An 18,536-nucleotide genomic window follows, 5' to 3' on the forward strand; every position below is an offset into this window, starting at 1 on the left:
GAGTTCTGTTGGTTTCTTTCTTGGGCTTGTCTTGCAGCAGGAGGCTTCTGAGAACATGGCTCTGTTGATCTGATTCCTTATTTCCTCATGCGGGTATCATAGTTCTGAGTATGCTTGGTGAAGATCTTTTAGGTGTTGGGCTTTGTCTGAGGGGTTGGAACAAACGCGGTTGTACCTCCGCGCTTGGCTGTAGACAATGGATCGTGTGGTGTGTCCGGGATGGAAGCTGGAGGCATGAAGGGAGGCATAGTGGTCGGTGGGTTTTCGGTATAAGGTGGTGTTAATGTGACCGTCACTTATTTGCACCGTGGTGTCTAGGAAGTGGACCTCCCATGTGGATTGGTCCTGGCTGAGGTTGACGGTGGGGTGGAAGCTGTTGAAATCGTGGTGGAATTCTTCCAGGGTTTCCTTCCCATGGGTCCAGATGATGAAGATGTCATCAATGTAGCGTAGGTAGAGAAGGGCCATGAGTGGACGAGAGCTGAGGAAGCATTGTTCCAGGTCAGACATAAAAATGTTGACATATTGTGGGGCCATGCGGGTGCCTATAGTAGTGCCACTTATTTGGAGGTATTATTGTCACCACATTTGAAATAATTGTGCGTGAGGATAAACTCAAGGTTCATTCACCTGCATGTCCACCAATGTAATATACGCCATCATGTGCCAGCAATGCCCCTCTGCTATGTACATTGGCCAAACTGGACAGTCCCTACGTAAAAGGATAAATGGACAGAAATCAGATATTAGGAATGACAATATACAAAAACCTGTAGGAGAACACTTCAATCTCCCTGGACACACAATAGCAGATTTAAAGGTAGTCATCCTGCAGCAAAAAAACTTCAGGACCAGACTTCAAAGAGAAACTGCTGAACTTCAGTTCATTTGCAAATTTTACACCATCAGGTCAGGATTAAACAAAGACCGTGAATGGCTAGCCAACTACAAAAGCAGTTTTTCCTCCCTTGGTGTTCACACCTCAACTGCTAGAAGAAGGCCTCATCCTCCCTGATTGAACTAACCTCGTTATCCCTAGCCTGATTCTTGCTTGCATATTTATACCTGCCTCTGGAAATTTCCACTACATGCAGCCGACAAAGTGGGTATTCACCCATGAAAGCTTATGCTCCAATACGTCTGTTAATCTATAAGATGCCACAGGACTCTTTGGCAGCATTTAGACAGTTTATCTCAATTGATGGCAATCATCGTTGGAAGGATATATCATTTGCTAGTTATAGTTTTCCTGTTAATGGTGGGATAAAGCTATGTACAATCCATTCAGAGTCTCATTGTCTAAGGGAAACCTCAACAGAGGAAATGGGCATCAGAGTTGTTTGGAATTAATTCACTCATTGGTTTCTTATCAAACAAAACATGAAAAGTGGTACATTTAGTGATGGGTCAAGCTTGGAATTCAGATCTGAAAAACACGCGAAGGTCTAGATATGCATGTGATTCTGGAAAGCGACCATTTTGTCTGATATTAATGTAAGTGTCTCTTCTTTGACCCCCAAAGGCTTGGCAGTAGCAACTCTTTGTTCTCTGTCTACTGCATTCATTTACCTTGGATGTTTCCTAGGATTTGCCCCATTGCTATTGTAAAGCAGTTTGGGGGCTTTTGGGGGATGGGAGAGTGAGTGGGATGTGGAATTTTGGTAGACCCCTTTTTATTTTATTTTATTTTATTGTTCCTGTTGGTTGAATATTTTCCTAGCCTGAATACTGTGCAGCGTTGCTAGTGCAGAACAACTGCTACATTCCAGATGTACCTGAGTTTGTGTGAGGTGTGAGTACATATCCTGGACACTATAAGAGGGATGTGCCACCATAAGAGGGATGAGTCTGGCAGTGAAAGTCGGATAGGAGTTGGCTAATGGGGGTACAAGATGTCTCTGTTCTGTCTATAGACAAGCTGAATGTTCTTTAAATTAACTTTTCTGTCTTGCAAGAAAGCACACTATAAGTCTTAATACCTGTCTTCAGGTTAGGTATTGCTGTGACTGGCAGTAGTTCTGATAGTATGGCTAATTCTACAGCTGCTCTCAGCAGGTCTTTTTCTTTTCTTTCTTCATCATCCCTGCTATATCAATTGCCAACTCCTTGCCCCTCTGTTGCCACCCTCTCTTCACTGTTCCTTATTCTTTTTTCTTCTCTCTCAGACCAGCCCTTTCTTTCTACTCCCAGGCCATTCTCAATCTTCTTCTCTCTCTACTGCATTCCCTTTTCCTACTCTCAAGCTTTATTCTACACCTTGGTCTATCATCTCTGCTCCTAAATCCCTTTTCTCTCTCTCTTTTCCAGGACACTCCTTTTTCAATACCTTTTTCCTATTTTTTAAAAATAATTGTTTTAAAATTGCTCATGTAGAAAATAATGAAGAAATATTGTCTTCAACCTGACACTGTGTTCAACTCTAAAACACCGAGCAAGTATCCTGCTTGCTGAGTTCACACTGCACTGAGAATCATGGTCCATAAGTGCCATGTAAAATGATGTGAATTCTCAGTTTTTCCTACAACCTCACAGTGGGTTGCTACTCCATGCTGGTCTTTTTATTGGAAACAATGGTTGGGATAACTCCTATAATGAAGACACATAAATGGCTGGACTTTGTCCCAGTGATGATGTTTCACACTGGGCTCTGTTAAGGCAGGTTCAGCTATTTTAGGAAGTGTGGACTGAAACAACCCAAGATTTAAAAACACTGAAATTACTCTACAACACTGTGTATTCAAATAAAAATGGAAGTTTAGTTATCAATTAACATTCCAGTTTTAGTGCAATTAGTGCCACTCAATATATAGTAAAAAGAAAAGGAGTATTTGTGGCACCTTAGAGACTAACAAATGTATTTGAGCATAAGCTTTTGTGAGCTACAGCTCACTTCATCGAATGCATCTGATGAAGTGAGCTGTAGCTCATGAAAGCTTATGCTCAAATAAATTTGTTAATCTCTAAGGTGCCACAAGAACTCATTTTCTTTTTGAGGATACAGACTAACACGGCTGCTACTCTGAACCTGTCCTATTGAGTGTTTTCCCCAACCAGCCAAACTACACGTGGCAAACACTCAACTGTGTCTGTTGCTGGATGGCTTTTCTACATTACTCACTAAACAATTATTTGGTGCTTAATTCATTGGCTCACTCATTGACAGATTATCTCATCTATGTGTCCTCAACTGCCACCCTTTCTCACCATGATCTTATAACTTTTGTTGAACTGAGGTTCAAATTCCTCCAACTGCTGGTGACTTTGCAGGGGTTTGAGTAACTTTAAAGAATATTAAAAATGACTGTTGTACAAAGAAGGACCCACATCTCGGTTGGAGGTTTAGGGCTTGTCTACACTGCCTTGCAGTTCAGATTATGGGGGGTGAAAAGCAGTGTGCACCAAAGTGCTGCACTGTAACTGCCCTGTGTAGATACTGAGGGCATGAACTAAACAGCTCCTCATTTGTATTAACATACTCCTCTTCAAACAGGATTACATTAATGCTAACGAGGAACCTTTTCATTCGCACCTAATGCATCCACATGGGGAAGTTATAGCACAGACAGGAGCCAGATTTAAAAAAACCAAAACAAAACAAAAAAACAAATGAAAGCTTCAGGCATCAGCAGGAATTCATTTCAAACGCATTCCGTGATTGCTTTGATTTGGCAAGTGCTTCTCTTGGACAAAACATTCTGGGAGAATATATCCTTCACTACTGGCAGATCCACCCAAACCAAGCCCAGATTAGCTTCATCTTGGCAGGGTTTCCTAGCCTATACCTTTAGAAGTCTGGCAAGTATCAGAACATCCACAGCAGATGACTTACCTTGCCAGGATCTGCCTACTATCCAATCAGAATGGCGGTGGTAAAAATATATACGTGTACCAACTTAAAAAGCTATCACTGCATCCAAGATAAAAACAGAGATCCTTCACCAGGAGTGGTTCAATGATAGCAGAAGTCAGCCTCAAATAAATAACAAGTTGAGTTAATTGGCAATGGCACCTTAAGCCTTATGGACAGTTAGGTAGAAGTATTATTGTCTGCAAGCAAGATTCTGCCTATTCATGCCTAAAAGCTTGTTCAAAGAGGAGAACAGAGAGGCTGTCCAGTGCAGTCGCTTCACAAAGAATCTTGCCAGGGCAGGATTTCACATGACATCCCAGCCAAACCCTTCTTAGGGCTGTCTTCACTGCTCCTTCAAGCAGGTAGCAACTGCTTGCTGGTTGCTTTGACAGCTTTTGCTTGCTGTTGGTGGCAGCACGTGTACTTGACCTAGCAAAGCTCACATACTGAGGCCAAACTGTGCTCTTCAAGCACAGTAGCTAGGTGTATCTCCTAGTGCGCTCTAACACAGCTCGTAGGGATTAATATTTATTGCTGTTAATGTGTTTATTTCAGTGTATAATAAATATATAAGTAAAAACTTTTTGCATCTGAAAGAAGTGGCCATGACCTTCTGACCAGAAGAAGCTGGGGAAAATACTTTCTTTTTGTCACAGCTACTATATGATTTCCTAACAACATTTGGGGATGCAACAGTACTCTTAAAGTCCATAGCAGAATGGCTGATAAAAACACGTCCCTCACACCAACCATATGGCTGTGCCCCATTTGCATGGTGCAGAATTGGCAACACAAGCCTGCCTAAGCATAGGTTTGTAGTTCTCTGTATTATTTTCTCCTCCCATCAGCTCAGCCGACAAAATTAACCAAGGTAATCCATTAATCCAATGTCTGAATCTGCTCATTTCTCTTCTGTCCTAATCATACTGAAGTGAGAGTGTTTGCAGTGATTGAAATGGAAGCTTGATCAGGCCTCTGACAAAAAATTTAACCTTGAATCCAAGGCCTACGGAAATGGTCAATCATTATAATGTAAGACCAGTAGTATAGTCTGTCCTTCTAATTTGCAAGTGTTCTGGACTGCTTTGCAGCCATACACTCATTATCTGGAATATTGAAGATGACTAGAATAAATAATAGAACAGTGAATAGGAAACTAACAATCAACTGTTTCTTTTTTTTACATTTCCCTTCTGTTGCTTTGGGTTTGTGTGTTCAAAGCCTGTCTAAACAGTACACTTTTAACTTTGCAGAGAATCTTCTGCTTTGAGAAACATACCTGATTTCAGTTTATGTAGTGATTTCACATGCAGCTGCCTTTTTAGTAACACTTTTCTTAGCTCCTTTAACATTTTTCATTTTTTTAATATTAAAAACTTCTAATCCAATACTTTTGTACAAAGGCTGCAGTATTAAGATGTGAAGTATCTTCCAGCTAACAAATAAATTAAGTAATTAAACCATTTTTGTTTGCACATTTTGAGAACAAATGGCATTCCAACAGTATGTTTCTATAAGCCATCTAGCTTGGGAAACATCTTCTGGTGGTAAATATCTGAATTATAGACTAAAATCTATTTGAGTATCAGCTTTAGAAGTTCTGCCTAAATGTGTTAATGAGATGGCTGAGAGCTCATTCAGCATTTTCATAGTCCTTTATTGGTGAAAGGCTCTGATGGTTTGAATGAATCTCCCACTCTAGAGCTGTTAAATTAAAATTGCTCCATGGGGGAAATGTGCTCTGTGTGTGTATGTGAGTGTGAGTGTGTGTGTGTAGTATAGCAAGCAACTGGTAAACCCATTGGTTTCTCACAGGATGCAGCTTGCAAAACAATAAGATATGAAAATATCTCCTCCCTGTTTTCCTCCCTGGTAGATGTCCGTAGAAGAACGATTTATGAATACCACAGGGTGGAGCTACAAATGTCAAAGATTACCAATCTGTCAGCTGTTGAGATGATACCTCTACCTAGTAAGTAAAATTTAATTTGGACAGGTCCAAAATAGTTAGAAAATGCAGCATTCCAAAATATTTTCCTAGAATCTGAGGGTTTGAAAACTTTATATAGCTGACTCAAGTAAGTTAACAGATCAGAGTTTTATCATAACTGCCAGCAGATCTTGAATGATAACTGCACTAAATGATTTTCCAATGAGTGTCTATATATCCATTGTTTGCTTCATGAAGAAAGGGAGTAAATTACAAGATTGTGAGTCAAACAAAAAAACTTATGTGTGCAGTGCAGCCCAACTTAAATGAACACACAAACAAGTTTTGCAATTCATCCACCTTCTTTGCTCAAGGTAAACCCACATTGTTTAGAAATCTTAGCATTTAAATGGCCAGCTGTACCACTATGATACACTGAAAGTAGCTATCACCCTTTTTTCCTAATCCAGTTATAGTTCTTACACACATTCCTGCCAGTCTTCTTATCAGCTTATGTCTAACTGTTAGCTATACTCAGAATGTAAGAATAAGAAGGAAAGAGATTTAAGGAAATAACTTAATACTTAACAGTAAAATTAGCAACCTGAGCGAAAGGAGGTTTTTGGAAATGGGATTAAATTTACAAATGGAAAACAAATTAAATCGTGAAGATCAAAAGTACCTTCTCTGCATACATCTGTACAGTACATGCTAACAGGCTATCTTTTATATGTCATGCTATACATCTGAGAGACCAGTGATCACTTAAATATATTTTTGGAGAGGATTTATTCTTGCTTTGTACATGTAGTAAGAATTGTCTATAAGATTAATGGGTGTATTAATTTTTATTTATTTATCCATCTCCCAGCCTGTCTCCAGTTTAACAGCTGTGGTTCCTGTGTCACTGCCCAGATTGGCTTCAACTGCAGCTGGTGTAATAAACTCCAGAGGTAAAGAGCCTTGTTTCTTTGGCCTTTGATATATGGCCGTGCTCAAAATGTATTCAAAAAAAGTTTGACCTTATATGATTCAGAATATAGGACTTGTTCTTTTGGGAATTTATTTGCTGAGGAAAGACAAGGGAGATGCTTTTGGCATTGTCATTTACAGTATCATCCTAAAGTAATATTGTTCACCACTATGAACCTCAGCAGCTCCCATTATCAGCAACACATCACTAACCCATTTAACTTTAATAAAGGAAGCTAGGAAAGAAGGGCCCAAGGGCTGACAGAGCAAGCATATGTTTCTCAGAGTTCCTACCATTATTTCCATACTCTTATCTGAAGTTCTAATTATCTTTGGTTTAAAGTGGCCGACAGAAACCATAATTAAATTCATATTTGCTCCTTGTATGTCATCAGAAAGAAATGTCACTGCATGCAGAGGCCAAGGGACAAGTATGTAAATGTAGCTATAAAAACCTGCTGGTCCCCCAAACAGGGATGAGACTGACACAACTAGGAGTTTAAAAAAAAAATCTTTGAGCCTCTCATCATGGTTAGTGAACATTTTGGGTCTCATCATCCCCTCACTGCTGCATTCACTCTGACAGTCATGTCAGCTGCAGGAACAATTTGGAAGCTTTATGGAATAGTTGAAGTGTAAAGAGCATAATGACAACTCTGTTATCGTGGCTTTTCAAAAAGTTCTTCATTTGCTGACCTTGGTCTAGAATTTATTTAACAGCCATTCAGTTATGTAAAACACAATATAGCTATGGATGTGAATTATTTGTGTTTTACTTTTCAACCTTAGAGATTAAGGACACAAGTCTTATTTATAAACTATATGAATAATTAAAGGAGAAAAGGCTATTAGCATTTTAAAAGTGTGCAGTTATTTAACAGGATGCTGAAAGATGGGCAAATAGTTGATTAAGGTGGTATGGAATTAAGAATTTGTGGTAGTTTATGTTCATGTTTTCCTTAGCCGCTTCACTTGAAGTAGGTGTGTATCAAAGCTTACTGCAAATCAGTTTTGTCCACTTATTTTGCCAGACAGCCTTGATAAGGTATTTTATCTACATCAGATTGTATCATGCAGCATGACAAATGTTGTACAGAATAAAAATATACACCTGTAGCAGGCTATTCCAAGGAAAGGCTAAGTGAGCAGGACTTGCATGTGTGCCCCAGTTGCTTGGTGTGAAGTTTAGTCTTAGGATTTGTTCCTGCTCGCACTGAAGCATGAACATGCATTGACTTAGTTAGGAGCAAGATCTGATGCTTTGGGATCATGTTGCAGTCCTTCTTGCTCAGGTGAAACACCCACTGGAATGAGTGGCAGCTTTGTTTGTGGAAACAGCAAAGATTGGTCCCTTTATGAAAGTAAAAAAACAAAACCTCCCAGCAATTGTTGTGCAGTTTTTGAATCATTATACTGAGCTACCAGAGCATTAGAAGTGCTGCAAAAAAGGCTTGATAAATCAATTCAGCCACTCATCAGTGGCAAGTATGGGGGGAGGGGGCGTGAGACTTTGATTTCTATAGAATATAAGTTTTCATTAAAGAGATTCTTGTCCTTCTGGTTGTAGATCACCTTCTATCAAGTATGTAACCTAGTACTATATGATTTTCTGCAAACAGACAACTCCAGTGCTGTTACAGTGCTCATGGCTTTGACAAGAGGTGGTAGAGTAAAATGAACAGCATGGCACATTTGCTGTTGCTATTTGTGGGTGGGAGTGAAGCTGTCAGTCATTTCATGCTACTTGTGCTTGGGAAATCTCTGACTAGCAGCAGAGGCTATTCTAACCTGAAGTTATTCATGAGAAGGATAAAAAAAAGGAGACTAAGGTTATGTCTATATACAGAAATTACACTAGTTTAAATACAATTCATTTAAAAACTGGTTCTGTCATTTAGCTTGTGTTTGTAAAATTACTGATAAAAAGCCAGATTCAAACCAATAAAACGTCCACCCAGGATTTTGCACCTGTTTAACTAAATTAGTTTTTAAACTGATTTTTGTTAAACTGATGAAACTTTATGTATGAAACAGTTCTAAGAGAGGGGAAGACTAAGGGAGACCTCTTTGCTCTCTCCACTTCTGCCTGCTGCCAGGAGGCTCGGGGAAGAATAGAGCAGTGGAGACACCTCCCTTAACAGTGGCTAGGAGGCTCTGAGAGAGGAAAAGAGACAAAAAAGCTCCTTCTTTCCATTAGCAACAAAGGAGGTGGGGCTTCAAATTTATCAGAGGGCTACTAGCTAGAGCAGGGGTGGGCAAACATTTTGCCCTGAGGGCCACATCTGTGTGGGGAAATTGCATGCAGGGCCATGAATGTAGGGCTGGGGCAGGGAGTTGGGTGCGGGAGGGAATGCAGAGTGTGGGGGGGTGCAGTGTGCAGGAAGGGGCTCGGGGCAATGGGTTGGGGCACAAGACAGGTGTGGGGGTGTATGAGGGGGCTCAGGGCAGGGGGTTGGGATGCTGGAGGGGTGCGGGGTGCAGCAGGGGTCTCAGGGCAGGGGGTTGGGGTGCAGGAGGGGTGTGGCAGGGGGTTTGGGTGCGGGGTGCAGGAGTGGTTCGGGGTGCGGTTTCCAGGGTGGCAGCAACACGCAGCGAGGCTACAACAGGCTCCCTGCCTGCCCTGGCCCCACGCTGCTCCCGGAAGTCTCTGCAGCCCCTGGGGAAGGTACCTCCCTGAAGCTCCCATTGGTCACAGTTTCCCATTCCCGGCCAACGGGAGCTGCAGGAGGTGGTGTCTGCATGCAAGGGCAACGTGCAGAGTCCTCTGCCACACTTCCTCCCTCCAGGGGCCATAGGGACATGGTGTCAGCCGCTTCCGGGAGCTGGGCAGGGCCCACGACGCCAAGGGGGTGACAATACCCGTGGGCCGGATCCAAAGCCCTGACAGGCTGGATTCGGCTCGTGGTTCGTAGTTTGCCTACCCCTGAGCTAGAGACTGGTACAAAAGATGGACAGTGAATTCTCCACTGCTGTGCACCTCATGCAGTCATTTACTTGGGAATACAGCATGGTTAGATCAAAATAATGGCAATGTTTTACACCCTCTTTGCATAGCTGCAAATGACTGCATAGTCATACATGGAATTGCCAGGCAGGATCAAGGGACAGCACCCTGATAGAAACCTCAGCACTAGAGCTCTGTGTGAGGCTATTTTTTGCATCTCACTCTCGTTCCACACCGTAATACCCACTCCCACTTCCGCATTGTTTCATGCAGTTTTATCCCACTCCCACCTGCAAAAACTTTAGATCCTGAAAATTCCTCAACAGACAGATTCCCCCATGCTCTTAAAATAACCAAAAACAAACAAAACTAAACAAAACTAAAACATGGTCAGTTAATATTATGCCTGTCAATTAATCGCAGTTAGCTCATGCAATTAACTCAAAAAAATTAATCGCGATTAATCACACTTATAACAATAGAATACCAATTGAAATGTATTAAATATTTTTTATGTTTTTCTACGTTATCAGTATTGATTTCAATTACAACACAGAATACAAAGTGTACAATGCTCTCTTTATATTATTATTTTTGATTACAAATATATGCACTGTAAAAATGATAAACAAAAGAAATAGTATTTTTCAGTTTACCTAATACAAGTACTAAAGTGCAATCTCTTTATTGTGAAAGTGTAACTTACAAATGTGGATTTTTTTTGGTTGCATAACTGCTCTCCAAAACAAAACGGTATAAAACTTTAGACCCTACAAGTCCACTCAGTCCTACTTCTTGTTCAGACAATCGCTAAGACAAACAAGTTTGTTTACATTGACAGGAGATACTGCTGACTACTTCTTATTTACAGTGTCACTTGAGAGTGAGAACGGGCATTTGCATGGCACTTTTTTAGCCAGCATTCCAAGGTATTTACATGCCAGATATGCTAAACATTCATATGCCCCTTCATGCTTCAGCCACCATTCCAGAGGACATGCTTCCATGCTGATGATGCTCATTAAAAAAAAGAATGCATCAATTAAATTTGTCACTGTACTCCTTGGGGGGAGAATTGTATGTCTCCTGCTCTGTTTTACCTGCATTCTGCATATATTTCGTGTTATAGCAGTCTCAGATGATGACCTCGCACATGTTCATTTTAAGAACACTTTGACAAAATGCAAAGAAGGTACCAATGTGTGATTTCTAAAAATAGCTATAGCACTAGACCGAAAGCTAAGAATCTGAAGTGCTGTCCAAAATCTGAGAGGGACGAGGTGTGGACAATGCTTTCAGAAGTCTTAAAAGAGCAACACTCAGATGCGGAAACTACAAAACCCAAACCACCAGAAATGAAAATCAACCTTCTGCTGGTGGCATCTGACTCAGATGATGAAAATGAACATTCTTCAGTCCATACTGCTTTGGAACATCATCGACATGGACGCCTGTCAGGAGCGGGGGTGTTGATAGCGGTCGGGGCAGTCAGGGAGCTGGGGGGAAGTTGGATAGGGTGTGACAGTCCCGGGGGGGGGTTGGGGACAAGGAGCGGGGGGGGGGGGTTGGATGGGTTGGGGGTTCTGAGTGGGGCAGTCGGGGGTGGTAAGTGGGAGGGGGCAGGGTAAGATAGGGGGCAGGGGCCAGGCTGTTTGGGGAGGCACAGTCTTCCCTACTCAGTCCTCCTTGCAGTTTTGCAACCCTGATGTGGCCCTCGGGCCAAAAAGTTTGCCCATCCCTGGCTTACACAGAGACTTGAAGAAGAGCTCTGTGTAAGCTCAAAACCTCCTCTCTCTCTCTCTCTCTCTCTCTCTCTCACCAACAGAAGTTAGTCCAATAAAAGATATTATCTCACACAATTCCAAAATGGGCAGTTCTGAATAACTATAAAGCATAAAATATCCAATGGTGTGCAGCATGAAATGTAGCTGAATGGTATCAGAAATTTAATGCAATGCATAGTAGTAATTAGGAAGCACATTACAATGTATCAATCATCAAATGCAAGTTCTGCTCTCAACTTGCAAAATGTTTTCTCCTTCCCAGCAGCTTAGATTGCTTTATGCAACATTTTGGTCCAGTGATTCTCTTATGTTATCCGGCCACTCTTCAAAGATGTCCACATTGTCCAAAGGATGATTATTTTTACAAATTACAGTCATTGCCCTCTTGCCTTGATACTGTGAAGGGAGTGAATTCATTTTCACGGTCTAGCTTGCGTTTCAAGGGAAGGCGAGTTTGGACTATGACAAATACACATCAAGTTCCCCAACACCCACTTTTTGGTAATCTTTTGCCATATTTTATAACCTGTTTGGCAACTATATTTTGTGTGTCTTGATAGCAGCAAAATGCTCCAAATCATGAGCTTCAGTTCCAGCAAGTATTTTTGTTCTTTAAAAGCCAAAATTAACTTTGATAAAATATTTCACTGTTATGTGTGGTAAAGGAATACAAACTAGATTAAGATAGCTGAATTTCCTGGTCCAAAATTGCTAAGGATAGATTTTTGTGTGTGGCTTCATCCCAAGTACTCCATTTTTTCTGTGAACCATTGTTTATCAATTGTAATTCCTGTAAAATAATACAGCCCTGGATTTTTATCTCCCATTGGGATAAATATTGTACCTCTGCAGTGGAGCAGAATCTATTTGGGAAAACAGATAAAATACCACATGAACTATTAACACAGGCATTTTGAAAGTGCTTAAGAATATACAGAAAATTAATATTTAATTTTGGAGGGAATACTTGCAGAATTTTTTCAAGTAGTCATAAGAAGGTACTTTGGAAACTACAAGACAAGCCCATCCACAATAATTGAAAGACTTTTCCTGAGTAATGTATCTGACTCCTGTAAAGTAGATAATGGCCCTAAAAACTGTTTTAACAGATTGAGTCAAGAAACAGGACAGAAAATAACAGAATCTCCTTCCTTATACTCAAGAGTCCATAGAGGAAGGCAATTAACATTTACTGTGATACCCTGAATACAGCATTTAACTTGGGCATTGGGAAGTCCTGCCATTGTCAAGTAAGGAGCAGGGAAGCAGTGAATTTATTTCCCACTGATCAGAATGTGATAAAACAAGATCCACAAGCGGCTTCAGTGGCCATTGAAGTGGTCTCCTAGAGAAGCAAAGAAGCTGGGGCAATAAGCAGATATTCTAAAGTGAGATTGCTTAGAGCATGTAAGCTAATAAAGAAATACCAAACAACCATCTCTTTAGTATAAAGTAAAACTCTTTTACACTCCCACAGCCCCTTTTTCTTGAGGACAGCATTTATCAAAGCTACGTTACCACTAAACACAGCATTCTGTATTTTTTGTCTCTCATGCACAGTACAATACAATTAAAATTTTATATTGTGTCATTCGTATGACTAAGCACAGTTGTTACAACAATAAAATCTTTATTCAAAGGCCTTGTCTACCCAGAAGAAATCCACCAGCACAGCTATTCCAGTATGATTTAGCTATTCCTGAATAACTCTCCTGCATGGACACACTATTCTGGAATAAAAATGATTTTACTTTTTTCAGAAGAATAGAATGTCCACATGGGGAACTATTCCGGAATAGCTATTGCAGAATACCTTAGTCCACAGAAGCTATGCCGGTAACTTTCGCCATGTAGATGAGCCCCAAGAATGTGAAAGTAGACGTGAACGTGAGGCCAGGGTAGATAATAATTAACTCCAGGGCAGGGTGCTTGCTGACAGCTCCCCAGTTGTACACTGTGGGGAAAAATGGGATCTGAGCTGAATTTTTGAGATGTGGTGTGAATGAAGAGAGGGCAGCCTGTTCTTGGTAGCTGTTCTGGCATCAGCAAAAAGATCAGCTTCCCACAGAGTGATCAGAGGGAGAGGGTAAGAAATAACACCCAAGACTCAGAGTAGCAGCCGTGTTAGTCTGTATTCGCAAAAAGAAAAGGAATACTTGTGGCACCTTAGAGACTAACAAATTTATTAGAGCATAAGCTTTCGTGAGCTACAGCTCACTTCATCGGATGCATTTGGTAGAAAAAACAGGGGAGATTTATATATATACACACAGAGAACATGAAACAATGGGTTTATCATACACACTGTAAGGAGAGTGATCACTTAAGATAAGCCATCACCAGCAGCAGGGCGGGGAAAGGAGGAAAACCTTTCATGGTGACAAGCAAGGTAGGCTATTTCCAGCAGTTAACAAGAATATCTGAAAAAAGAAAAGGAGTACTTGTGGCACCTTACAGACTAACAAATTTATTAGAGCATAAGCTTTCGTGAGCTACAGCTCACTTCACGGGCTTTGTTGCAAGGATAGGTTCCTGGGTTAGTGGTTCTGTTGTGTGGTGTTGCTGGTGAGTATTTGCTTCAGATTGGGGGGCTGTTGCCCGTTGCCAACTCTGTCCACATATCTATTCAGGGGATACCATCATAGGGCCTAATCACATCAGCCACACTATCAGAGGCTCGTTCACCTGCGCATCTACCAATGTGATATATGCCATCATGTGCCAGCAATGCCCCTCTGCCATGTACATTGGCCAAACTGGACAGTCTCTACGTAAAAGAATGAATGGACACAAATCAGACGTCAAGAATTATAACATTCAAAAACCAGTTGGAGAACACTTCAATCTCTCTGGTCACTCGATTACAGACCTAAGAGTGGCTATCCTTCAACAAAAAAGCTTCAAAAACAGACTCCAACGAGAGACTGCTGAATTGGAATTAATTTGCAAACTGGATACAATTAACTTAGGCTTGAATAGAGACTGGGAATGGATGAGTCATTACACAAAGTAAAATTATTTCCCCATGTTATTTCTCCCCCCCCCACCCCACCCCCCACTGTTTCTCAGATATTCTTGTTAACTGCTGGAATTAGCCTACCTTGCTTGTCACCATGAAAGGTTTTCCTCCTTTCCCCCCTGCTGCTGGTGATGGCTTATCTTAAGTGATCACTCTCCTTACAGTGTGTATGATAAACCCATTGTTTCATGTTCTCTGTGTGTGTATATCAATCTCCCCTCTGTTTTTTCCACCAAATGCATCTGATGAAGTGAGCTGTAGCTCACGAAAGCTTATGCTCTAATAAATTTGTTAGTCTCTAAGGTGCCACAAGTACTCCTTTTCTTTTTGCAAACACCCAGGACTGTTTTTGAAGGGAACTGTATAACTATAGAATAGTTATATTTAGTACTCGTATTACTTTACATCCATAGATCTAAATGTGTCTTACCCCAGTACATAAACAAGTTTATCCCCATTATACAGATTAGGAAATGTAAGTACAGAAAAGTGAAGATTTAATTTTTCAAAAGCATCCCCTAACTTTGGGAGTCACCACATTGGGTGCCCAGTTTCACACTCCCAGCAGCCAGGGAGAACCAGAAACGAGCTGCTTAACAGAAATAGACAAAACACAAAACATGGCAGTAATAGGCGATTTCAACTACCCAGACATCTGTTGGAAAAGCAATATGGCAAAACACAAAATTTCCATTAAGTTCTTAGAACTTTTTGTTTCAGAAAGTGGAGGAAGAAACCAAAGAGGGAGGGTAGGGACGGCATTTTAGGCTTGATTCTGACCAACAGAAAGGAATTTGTAGCAAATCTGATGGTGGAAGGCAATTTGGGTGTACGTGATCATGAGACGATAGATTACATGAGTCTAAGGAAAGGAAGGAGAGAGAGCAGTGGAATAAGGACAATGGACTTCAAAAAAGAAGACTTCAACCAACTCGAAGAACTGAGAGGCAAGGTCTCGTGGGAAGATAATCTAAAATGACAGAGGAATTCAGGAGAGCTGTCAGGTTTTCAAGGAGACAATATTAAAGGGCACAACTTCAAACTATCCTGATGCGAAGGAGAGCTAGGAAAAAAATAGTAGGAGGCCAAGGTGGCTTCATGAAGAGCTCTTTAATGACATGCGCGCCTCAGCGCTTTCCTGACTCTGGGCCACAGTGATAAGGAGTAGGAGAAAATAATTCTCTCTCATATGCAGGTGTGTACACTAGTAATGGCACCTGTTATGAAACCAGGAAGTTATTCCTGAGTTTTAAGTGATGTGCTCAACACGAAGTCTAAAGTCCGAAAGGCTTTTGAGAAGGATCCCAGTAATGTCATGTAAAGTCTTGATATTTCTGAGTTCTCTTTATTACAATCACAGCTTCTACCTAAATCGATACTGAGGAAACACATTATTTTGCATTCCAAGCTGAATAACTGGAAGGGGGAAAAAGCAAGTTTGGGAACTTGCTCTTCTCAGGAAAATGATTTTAAACTGAAATATTATTTGATATTTTTTGTAGATACCTTTATAGTAGCTCCTTGTCGATATACAAAACAATACCTTATCGCTCTATATTTAGATCTCTGGGTAAGCCTGAAATGTTCTTGTTTGTTTTTTTCTTCTTTTCAGTAGCAGTTTCAAATATATTAAGGTTAATTTTAAATCTGATTTTGGATCTGAAAATTTCCAACATTCAGGGTGTTGGGGTGGGGTTTGTTTTGATTTAGACCTATCTGTACCATAAATATTTTCCTATAAGCTTTTGAGGGCAGGTTACTGTAATATAAATAATAATCAGATGTGACCATGTTGCTTGTCCACCCACCCCTCGTAAAAAAATTAAAAGAACAGAGCAGGGAGAGATATTTTATAAAGACACTGAATTAGATGAAAGTTAATAACATTAAAGGCCACTTTTTCAAAAGAGATCTGGACTAAAATTTCCAGTGCTCAGTATGCACAATCCAGGCCAGGCTCACAAAAGTGCTCAGTCAACACCCAGAAGCTCCCATTGTGGCATGCATTATGCTAAACACTTTTGTAAATCTGGCCCTTACTGTGGATGCTGAGCTTTCTTGAAAATCATGGCCCGTTTGTGTTGTGGTTGTGGTGTTCCTTCAAACTTCATAGATCCACCCTTGGGAGCATTGAGATGCAGGGAGGTATTCATCGTCCAGTATCTCATGTAATTGACCATTCAGATAGTTAAATCTGAATGATCCTGGCTCCTTTTTAAACACATTTATTTTTTGTAATTTGGTGGAGTTTTCTTTCTTTTTTCCCCTTGTGCATGTTAAATATTTATAATCAGAATTAAGTGTGGGAGGTGTTGATTTATATTATGGATATTTTTACCGCAGCCCAATTTTAAGTGACAGCAATGGGCCGCTATAACAAAATCAGGTATAAGATCTGATCTCCTGAGTTACAAAGAAAGAAAATGAAGAATTTGTACCAATTAAGTAAAACACCAGAGGCATCATACATAACCCAGTGAACATTGTCGATTCATATACAAATGACAAGAAAAATCTAATTTGAAATGTTTTATAAGGGCTAGAGATTTCAAACAATGTGTGTTCCCTAAACATTAGTACATTCTAACAGCATGCAGAACATTATGAAAGTGAGACCCAATTTGCTGATCATTTTGCTGCTTCAGGCAAAGAAAAGTGGGGGGAAATTGTCCAGATTCTGGCTCACTCTATAATTAATATTCCAGTTACAGTGTTTCTTTTGGGAGTGGTGCTAGAGTGGCTTTATATGAAAAATGAACAAGCATGCATATTTGTAACATCTAGGTCTATTGTGGCAGTCTATTGAATCAGCTCAAATTTGTCCCTATGCTAAACTGAAGATAATGTTAGTGCTGTTTTTCCAACTTGGGGCCAGTTGCTGCCCAGATTATACCACAATCACATTGAAATTCATGAGGTAAAGAATTTGGCCCTTCCTTGGGGAGAGTGCTTTGATTTTAACACAATGTTTTGTTTTCTTCTTTTTTAGAGATCGTCTTGCGATAGGGAGGGGGGGTCTTTTAAATCAAGTGCAACAAAAGTGTCGGGAATGATAAGTTTTGTATGGGGAAATGTGTCTGCCCCGATATGCTGCTGATAACTAGAACTGTATTTTATGGAGCAGAAAATTGCTCCACACCCAACTTCTTCAATTCCCTTCCAAGCTGCCTTTTTCTTAATTTGACAAGCTAATCTGAACACATGAACTGCATGAAACTGTAAGGAAATTAGCATTCAATAATTGAGAATTTGGTATGCATGGCTAACCTGATGGAGTAAAGCAAGAAAAGAAAGCAACACAGGACTGTGTAATGAACAAAGCATTTCCTCAAACTGGGGTAAACTTCGTGATGTTTGGGATGTGATGAAGGGGGCCTTGTAAGATCTTAGAATTAGGTCTCCCACATGGGATGAAAATTGTGTCTTGAAGACAATGTAGAGTGAGTGAAGTTAAAGGCTGTCATCATCGCTGAATACATATGATTATGATTCCATAAAGCATTTATATTGAAAATTAGCCTCTAGCCAGATGAATTAGACTTTTATTGAGATTTATGCATTGATGAACTGCAGATAAATTAAGCAGTCCTTCTAATACATAATATCATTGTGTAGCTTTTAGTAGCATCTGGACTTTATGAAATCATTGTGGAATTGCAGGACACAAATGTGTCGAGAAAAGCCGACTTACCAAATTATAGTTTATGTATACCTCATGGCTGGTCCATACAGAATTATTTTCTCAGGACACACCCTGGCATTTTCCTACAACCTTAGTTTTTACATCCTGCATATTCCACTCCACAATGTTTCTTTCCTTCCTCACACTTTCTTCTTCTGCAGTCCCTTCAGGTTCTTCTGCTCACTGATAATCCCCAATGCTTAGCTGCTAAGAATGGATATCTAAGCTGCTTGCACTGTTCTGTTAACATGTCAGTTTATAGTTGTTATTCTCATCTAAATTATTTAGTGGATATGTTCAGGAATCCTGCTCCAGAACAGAAACCTTTCCATTCCTTCCTGGTACAATGCCACTG

The 18,536-nt window shown here is 40.4% G+C and overlaps 1 protein-coding gene across 1 annotated transcript in view; it reads left to right on the forward strand.

The window, feature by feature from the left end:
* Positions 1-18,536, forward strand: part of PLXDC2 (plexin domain containing 2) — a 390,541-nt gene that overhangs the window by 305,686 nt on the left and 66,319 nt on the right. Inside the window, exons 8-9 of the mRNA XM_038393403.2 lie at positions 5,727-5,822; positions 6,652-6,733. Coding sequence (XP_038249331.1) covers positions 5,727-5,822; positions 6,652-6,733 — 178 coding nt within the window. The remainder of the gene's footprint in view (positions 1-5,726; positions 5,823-6,651; positions 6,734-18,536) is intronic.

The sequence above is a fragment of the Dermochelys coriacea genome, chromosome 2, assembly GCF_009764565.3.
Source record: "Dermochelys coriacea isolate rDerCor1 chromosome 2, rDerCor1.pri.v4, whole genome shotgun sequence".
In the NCBI taxonomy this organism is placed as follows: Eukaryota; Metazoa; Chordata; order Testudines; family Dermochelyidae; genus Dermochelys; species Dermochelys coriacea.